At 47.5% G+C, this 9310-nt stretch overlaps 1 protein-coding gene across 1 annotated transcript in view; it reads left to right on the top strand.

The window, feature by feature from the left end:
* The window catches only part of fgfrl1a (fibroblast growth factor receptor like 1a), a 64797-nt gene extending 55702 nt beyond the window's left edge, over nt 1–9095 (top strand). The window contains exons 5-8 of the mRNA XM_036127078.1: nt 2313–2615; nt 4813–4985; nt 5063–5243; nt 6757–9095. Of these exons, the coding sequence (XP_035982971.1) occupies nt 2313–2615; nt 4813–4985; nt 5063–5243; nt 6757–7172 (1073 nt within the window). The 3' untranslated portion in view covers nt 7173–9095. The remainder of the gene's footprint in view (nt 1–2312; nt 2616–4812; nt 4986–5062; nt 5244–6756) is intronic.
* Nucleotides 9096–9310: the final 215 nt, after the last annotated feature.

The following is a 9310-nucleotide window of genomic DNA, read 5'->3' on the forward strand; positions in this document are numbered from 1 at the left end:
TGCCGTTGTCCATCTGAAGGACGTCATGTCCAGGAGAGCCGGCGCTCTTTCTGCACCACCGTGCTTTATGGCTTCCTCCTCTGCACGGTTTCAGGTTACCTGTTGGGTCCACAGGTGTTCAGCGGCTCTCAGAGCTGCAGCCTGAGGTCATCCACGTCTGAGGCTTCCTCTGGATAAACGCCTCGGTGCGCGCTAGATCCCAGGCGACTCCTGTGGCTGCAGCAGATTTTAGGACAGGCCACAGACTTTGACTAGGCCATAGACCTCAGAGTGAGCCTGCTCTGATCTAAACCATCCCATAATGCCCCTGGCTGTAGGTTCAGACTCTGGTCTTCTGCAGCCTCTCATCAGGCTGGTCCTGGTTCAGCTCCACCCTCCATCCCACAGCATCATGCTGCCACCACCGTGTTCCACAGTGGGATCAGGCTCAGCTCTGGCCTCTTCTAATCAGAGCAGAACTTCTGGATTTCTTCTGTCCACGCTTCCATAAAGAGCAGAGCTAGGAACCAACATTTGTCCTGAGAACAGAACCTCCTGAGCTGCTGGTCTCTGCAGCTCCTCCAGAGCCACCATGGTCCTCCTGCTTGTCTGGTTAGGTGACTTCTTCAGGCATGGAGGTGGAGATCCACACTTCACTTCCTACCTGTGTGAAAATATTTGACTTTGACTAAAAAATGATTGAATTTGTACTTTTACTGCATAAAAAATAACATTTTGTGTTTTTGGTTCTCGTTCAGGCTGAATGGATCTTTGTGATGATGAGTTCTGGTCTCAGAGAGCCGGGGGGGGGGGGGGGACCAGCTGCCCTCTGGCTCACTCTGCCTCTCACCGTCTCTCTCCCTCTGATTGGCCCACATCATTCCCCCCCCCCCCCTCCTTTAACATTTTATTGCTTTGATTGAATCTTTTTCTCTCTGTTCCTCTGCTCTGTGCTTCAGGTTCTGCTTTGCTCGCCTGCTGGACTTACACACACGTGTTAACCTCAAACGCAGCGTCCTTCATGCTTTTTCCGTCCGTTTATTTCTCTATTTGCTGCTTTTTGTGTCTTAATTCATCTTATTTCTGTTCTTTGTCTTTTGCAAGAATGTGCAGAACTGACATGAAACCTTAAACGTTGCACCTCTCTCCTCCCTTACTGGTGGATTAATGGAGTCTGGCTGCTCACAGTTCAGTTGTAGTCCAGTAGCTGTTCTCAGACTAAGAGGGTACGGGGGGGGGGGGGGGGGTGTTTGCTTTGTCGTGCTGCCCAGCTTTGGGCTGAGCTGCTGTAGAGGAATCTCCCCACATAACTCTCCTCCACGTCTGTTTACCCAGAGCTGGAATAATAACTGTGTCTGCAGAAAGATGCAGCGCCGTAGTTTCTGCCTGATTTATCCTCCCGGCTGATGGCTATCTGGGACATGGGGGCCATAAAATCAAGCGCTCCTGTGAGTGATTTCCTCTCCTCCCGTCCTACTGGATGCTTCGCTCCCTCTTTGATCTGTTTTTACTGATTGCTTTCCTCAGACAACATTCGGCTCTGAGTCCTCGTGTGTGAGCGCAGGAAAAATCCACAACGTTGGAGCGCAGTCAGAGTCTAATAATAATAATACATTTAATTTATACTGCACTTTCTGTCAAAAGATCTCCAAGTGCTAGAGAGGTGATGGGAGTGTGTTTGATCTGAACCGGCACATCGGGCCGGCCGAGGGAGCGGCGGCCTCAGCCTGAGACCCGATCCGGCCCGATGTGCCCGATCCACACAGGAGGAGGAGATTTTACTTTATTGAACTAAATTTAACTGTATTTCTGTTTGATTTCCCTCCTTTTTCCCTGTTTTCTCCCTCCAGCGTTCCTCACGCTGCACAAACGTCTCAGACCTCCATGATGAATTTTTCCCCTTTCATGGAAACGAGCGTCAGACAGACGCATCAGCGATGAATCTGTTATGTGTGGACGCGGATTATAATTAGCTTTAAAGAAACGGATTATTTTAGCACAATCAGGCTGTTGACCCCCCCCCAGCTGCTGCAGATGTCAGCGCAGCAAAACAAGAGCTTCAAAGAGAAGTCGGCGGAGCAGAAAATACGAGTGACCGTCAGTCTGTTGGCCGGCGGGACGTTCTTCACGCTGATGAAGGATGAACCCCCGCCCCCCCCCCGCTGTCACGCTCACATAACGCCTCTTTCTCTCCTCTAGATCAAAGCGTCGCTCTGGAATTTCTATCAGACTTCCTGATCCTGAAGAATGCCTATAAGAGCCCAGCTGATAACTCTGTTCTTCTTCCATTTGCTCCTCATGAACTTCATGGTTTCTTTTCTGTCTCGCTTCAGTTCGTCCACGCTTCACCGAGCCGGCCAAGATGAGGAGGCGGGTCATCGAGCGTCCGGTCGGCAGCTCCGTGCGCCTCAAGTGCTCGGCGAGCGGGAACCCGGCGCCAGAGATCGTCTGGCTGAAGGACAGCAAGCCGCTGCTGGACGAGGAGAGCGGCGCCGGCGGGGAGAAGAAGAAGAAGAAGAAGAAGAAGTGGACCCTGAGCCTGAAGAGCCTGACGCCGGAGCACAGCGGGAAGTACACCTGCCAGGTGTCCAACAAAGCCGGCGAGATCAACGCCACCTACAGGCTGGACGTCATCCGTGAGTAAAGCCGGCAGCGTCTGCAGCGTCTGAAGCGTCAGCACGCAGCACAACTCTGCTTCTGGCTCACATTCACACGCTGGGGCTGGGTGCCTTGCCCAGAGGTACATCAGCAGTGATGGGGAGCTGGAATCAAACCCAGCTCTGCAGAGCAGGCATCAGGTAGCGGCGCTCTCTGGAAGCGTCGTTACAGCGAGTGATGGCGGTGATGATGGTTTAACACGGGGAAGTTTCTGTGTTGGCCGTGTGGACGGCGAGGAGGACAGAGCTACTGAGAACATTATTCTGACCGGAGAAGACACGCCCTGCCACACCTGTTACTATTAGGGAGGTGCTCTGGTCGTATCAGAGCGACTAGTTACTCAGCAACGCCTCCTGCTGGTGAAGCACGGAGGAGGCAGCGTGATGCTGATGGAGCAGAACCAGAACCTGCTGGAGGCTGCAGGAGGTGGAGGTTCTCCTTCCTGCAGGAGAACCAGCCTGAACCTGCAGCCTGAGATGTTATGGTTGCTTTAGACCAGATTCCTGGGTTAGAACGGCCTAGTCAAAGTCCAGACCTGGATCTGTCTGGGAATGCTAAAAAATCTCAATGCAGATAAAGGTTTGACAGGAACTTCCAGCTCTAGAAAAGTATTTAAAGAACTCCCGGCTCGTCTCTGATGTTGGATGTTCTGTCGCTCTTTAATGGTTCCAGTAGAACCATTAAATCTATCTTATCTTATCTTATCTAGAAGAAACGTGTAAAGCAGGGGTGTCAAACTCATTTTGGTTTAGGGGCCGCATTCAGCTTAATCTGATCTCAAGAGGGCCACACGAGTAAAATCATAAATAGAACTAATAAAAGTGGACTTTTTGTTGATTTTTATATTTAAATAAATTTCACTTTTACACAATATATTATGAATAAACTCAGCGTTTTTAAGAAAAGTATGTGCAATTTCAACAATACTTTTACTCAGTTAAACATTTACTTGTGCATTATGCATAAGAACTGATCACAGTGATTATACAATGTTGAAAAACATTTATTCACATTTTTTGGAACTTAAAAACACTGTCCTGCATGACAAAATACATCAAACAGATAAAAATTAGGAAATGATTTAAAATCAATTTTCCACATCTGCAGCTGCCATCTGCTGATTAAAACACAGCGCCCCTTGTGGACAATATAGGAACTGCAGATTTTCAATTAAACAAAGTACATGTTTTTTTCAATAATTGTTTTATCATTCTCTTCCTTTTATCTCCTCTTTCTTTCACCTTTTTTTCTTCTTGTTCTTCCTTTCCTCTCCTACTTTCCCATTGTAGTGTCCATATCATTTGAGATATTCCCCGCATGAATCATAAAAAAACTATTCACATTCATAAATCAAGCGGAGCACTATGGCAAAAGCAGTTCTGCTCCACTTGTGAAAGTCAAATCTGATGAGCTCTTTTTGGCATTAAGACAACAATTCTTATTCTTTTTTAATAATGATAATGCATTTAGCCACCGGGCCGGACTAAATTGTTCGGCGGGCCGGAACCGGCCCGCGGGCCGTATGTTGGACACCCCTGGTGTAAAGGGTGAAATGTGCGTTCTGTAGCGCTGCACTTACCTGACTCCGCCAGATAGATTTGCTCCGCATATCCATCTGGAAACCTTCCGTTGAAGTAATTTTGGGAAGGGGCGAAAATACTGGTTAGCTGATTGGCCTATGTTGGTGATAGACGGGCCAAATGAACCAATCAGATTCGTCGTCACTCTGTTACAGCGACGACGAAAACACAACCACAAGCCAGGCTACTCTTGCTGCTGCAGGTAAAGGCTCGTTAGCTCAGCAAAGAAATACTCTGTAATGCCGATAAAACTTGCTCGATAGCCACGCTAACGCTAGTTTCATCGGCTGAAGCCGCCATGTTCTTTAGACTGAACTGTCGCGCTTCTCGTTGCGTCACACCTCAACCCGCCTCAAAGCCAATGCTGATTGGACGTTTGTTTGGTGAACGGCTCCAAATTTTCTTTAACGGAGAGTAGCCAGACTGATCTGCGAGTGAAACCTTGAAAGCTCGCGAGATCAGGATGGTCTCACCAGGCTAGCGCTGCACAGCCACTAACAACCTTATTCTAACCTCTCTACGGTAAAACATGCTGTTAAAACCCTGAAACGGGTCAATAAACTGAGAAAGACTGAGACGCGTTCTCCTTCCTCAGAGCGGACCATCTCCAAGCCGGTCCTGACCGGAACCCACCCGGTCAACACCACCGTGGACTACGGGGGAACCACGTCGTTCCAGTGCAAAGTCCGCAGCGACGTCAAGCCCGTCATCCAGTGGCTGAAGAGAGTCGAACCCGGAGACGAGGACAAGTTCAACTCCACCATCGAGGTAGAGGCGCTCCGCCGCACACACCACGGCTTTAGTTAGCGTCTGCCGGTTCTGAAGCTGTTCTGCCCGGTCCAAAGGTCGGGGACCACCGCTTCGTGGTGCTGCCCACAGGGGAGGTGTGGTCCAGGCCGGACGGCTCCTACCTCAACAAGCTGCTGATCAGCCGAGCCAAGGAGGAGGACGCCGGCATGTACATCTGCCTGGGAGCCAACACCAAGGGCTACAGCTTCAGGAGCGCCTACCTGACCGTGCTGCCAGGTGAGAGACCAGCGCACGGCTGCACCCACCTGTCCTATCATCCATCGGTCCATCCATCTGTCCATACATCTGTCCATACATCTGTCCATACATCTGTCCTATCATACACCTGTCCATCCATCTGTCCATACATCTGTCCACACATCTGTCCATACATCTGTCCATCCACCTGTCCTATCATACATCTGTCCATACACCTGTCCTATTATACATCTGTCCATCCACCTGTCCTATCATACATCTGTCCATACACCTGTCCACACATCTGTCCATACATCTGTCCATACACCTGTCCACACATCTGTCCATACATCTGTCCATACATCTGTCCATCCACCTGTCCTATCATACACCTGTTCATCCATCTGTCCATTCATCTGTCCATACATCTGTCCATACATCTGTCCATACATCCTACCTTACATCCACCTGTCCTATCATACATCTGTCCATACATCTGTCCATCCATCTGTCCATACATCTGTCCATACATCTGTTCATACACCCACCTGTCCTATCATACACCTGTCCATACATCTGTCCACACATCTGTCCATACATCTGTCCATCCACCCTTCCTTACATACATCTGTCCACACATCTGTCCTATCATACACCTGTCCATCCATCTGTCCATCCACCCGTCCTTACATCCATCCTTACATTAGGGCTGTGCATAAAAATCGACACAAAGATTAATATCTAATTTTTAGAAACGATTTAATATCGATATTCTGGCTTTCAATATCGATGTAACTCCCAGCCACTAGGGGGCGCTATCACAGCCATCAGTGTTCACAGAGAGGAAGTGAGACGAATTTGCTGAACGGCCGACAGGATTTTAGAAGCGCCTTCGTCCCTAAAATCAGACGTTTGGGACATTTTTAGTTTCTGTGATAAATGCTTTGAACCAAATGCACTTTATGTTCCTGTTAATGTATCAGTGTTCAATAAATTGAACATAAATATAATATTTGGCCGGTTTTGGTGATTGGATGACTTTGAGCATTAATTTGAAAGTAATAAATATCGATACTGGAGTCAAATCAAGCTGAGCTACGTATCGATAATCGTATCGAATCGGCTCCTCTCAGATGATCCCCAGCCCTACATTCCATCCTTCCATCCATCCTTCCATCCTTCCTTCATTTCATCCGTCCTTCCATATCTGCATATATTCATAGTCAGGCATATCGTCTTCCTAATTTAATCTTAAAAGGAATAGAAACTAATTTAGAATCTGGAGAAGTCGTGGTCTTTAGAAATAGCATCTTTTACCTGAATCTGAAGGTGTTTTCTTGCTCTGCGCTGTAACACAGACGCCTGTCAGCTGACAGGAAGCTCTGATCCTACAGAGATTACAGGCAAACGGACCTCGGCTCAGTTTCTGAAAACGTTTAGACGTTTCTAACGCGGCTTCCTGCTGAAGCCGGCAGAACAGACAGAGGGTGGATGTTGAAAGGTGGGTGTCTGCTGATATCACGATAAATTCTCATCTTTCTCTTTACTGCAGATCGCAAATCGCCGCCCAGCTCCGTCCCCGCCGTAGCGTCTCCCAGCCTCCCCTGGCCCGTCATTATCGGCATCCCAGCGGGCGTCGCCTTCATCCTAGGCACCGCCCTCCTCTGGTTCTACCAATCCAAACGCACCTGCACCTCCTCCTCCTCCGCCCTCCCCGCCGCCCAGCGCTTACCGGCGGCGAGCCGCGATCGTGCCGGCCCGCCGCTCCCCGCCGCGGCGCCCAGCGCAGACAAAGATTCCCTGTCGTACGAGGAATACCTGACGCATCAGCAGCTGCTGCTGGCTCAGGGAGGAGCTGGCCTGGCCGCCAAGGCCTACCCCAAGATCTACACGGACATCCACACACACACACACTCACACGTCAGCGGCAAAGTGCACCAGCACCAGCACATCCACTACCAGTGTTAGCGGTCAGCGGGCGGCGCCGTGCCACCTGGACCCGGACACAAAGACGCATTTCACCCAAAGACTGAGAGCCGCAGCAGCGGACATGCAAGAGAGCGTGCAACTGTGCTGCAGACGACTCTCTGACAGCAGACGCCTCTCTGACAGCAGACGCCTCTCTGACAGCAGACGCACTGAAGGATGTAGAGAAAGAAGGTCCTCAGTTTCACCCCTACCAGGGAAATCTACCAAAGCAGCAGATCAGTTCTCTGGTCTATCAAAGCCCAGCTTGCTCTGGGAACCTGCGTCACGCAGCAGGAGAACGCCTCAGCAGGAGAACGCCTCAGCAGGGTGCAGCGTGGCCCTGCAGCCTTTATCGAGATCAACCCACTGTGATGGAGCAGCAATCTGCATCTTAACGCATCGTCTGAATATTTCCACTCAGACACACGGATGCAGGGTTCCTGTAAAAGTATTCACGCCCTTAGAACTTCTGCTCTTTTTGTCGTGTTACAAACTTGATCTGTTTTAGTGGGATTTTATGATTCCGAAGGTTTGAAATGGTTCAAAGCTAAAAATCTGAAAAGTGTGGCATGCAGTTGTGTTCATCCCCCTTTACTCTGGTCGGCTTAAATTAAACAGGATGCTCCGCTTTAAACAAGTTCTTTTCTGGGTGAAGAAAACAGCAGAAGAAGTTTGTAGTTTGCAGAAGATCCAACAGACCTGGAAGATGATGCTGCGCTCAGATGAGAGGAAAACTTCCTCCACCGACATGTCCGGCCTGCGCGGGTCTGAGGCGGTGGGTGATGTTTAAGATGTTTAAAAGTGAAAGCTAGAATTAGATGAAAAAGTGCTGATGTGACATTTGAAAATCCAACATTTTCCCTGATGAGGAAAACCCTCAGAGGAGTTTCTGTGGGCAGGCTGCAGCAAACGATGGGGAATCATCTGCTACCTTCAGGTTTTCAGTTATTTTTGCACAGATCTTCAAACTAAAGAAGGAAAATGTAGAAATCTGTTTTTAAATAAGACATTTAATATGTTGATGTTGCTCCCTGATATGTTATGTGCATCAGCACACTGCAGTAGCTGTGAATCTATTTCTGGTCCATTTACCATTCATCTCTGCACCGACTCTGCTGCCTCATCCTCTGTTTAAACCAATATAGTGAATTCATGCACATCAGACACATTTCAGTGGCAGATGTGGTCTTTACCTGTCTTACATTTCAGCCAGGAACCGTAAATTCATGTTCTACATGCTCATGGTGCATCTCTAAAGGACTTAAACGGCCTGTTAGCAACGGCTTTGACTGCAAACAGCATCCACAATGTCGTGTTTCTTTTCCCTGTGGGATGTTTTCTGTGCCCTCATTGCATTTTTATTTAAATAAAAATAGATAATCAGGTATTTTTTTATTTCCTGTTGAAGCAAAGAATAATTGTCCTGAAGCAGTTCTTAGTGCAGCTGAAGCACGCCTCTCATCCTGTTACTGACTGGACCTGATGGACTGCCGCTCAGAAAACTGTGGAAATGTGAACTCACCACTAACATTTACATGGAATAACATCAGTGCTACACATGACTTTCTTTAAACTATACAGGTTTTAGCATCACCTGCAAAACAGGACAAAATATAATAAAAAGGAAGGTGTGTTTCTAATTTATTCTACATTTCTTTTCCATATAACTGGGCATTATACTGCATGAATGGATTGTGTGTTATAGTCATAAAGGAAGCTATGTAGCGAGTACTATGTTCATTTTATTGTAAGATAATGTATATGTTCTGACAAATTATACAAGTTTTATTGATTATCTTCATAACGACAATCTTGTACAGATCTAGTTCATTTAGATTAAAAACTCCTTTCTGTAACATTACATTCATGTTTTTGGTGCCATTAAAACATGAAACCATGTTTCTGGTTATTCTCATAAAGTTACGTTTTTGTTGCCTATTATTACAGAAAGTGAAGCTCGTATAATATATAGGTTCATTACATGTTGTCAAATACTTCAAAGCTTTGTTTCTTATAATTTTGATTACAAGAAACTCAAAATTCAGCATCTCAGAATATTAGGATTTTACACAAGTTCATTAAAACGCACATTTTTTCTGATAGTTCTGTTCATTTCTCACAGATCAGCCTGTGGTTCT

The sequence above is a fragment of the Fundulus heteroclitus genome, chromosome 23 (assembly GCF_011125445.2).
Source record: "Fundulus heteroclitus isolate FHET01 chromosome 23, MU-UCD_Fhet_4.1, whole genome shotgun sequence".
Lineage (NCBI taxonomy): Eukaryota > Metazoa > Chordata > Actinopteri > Cyprinodontiformes > Fundulidae > Fundulus > Fundulus heteroclitus.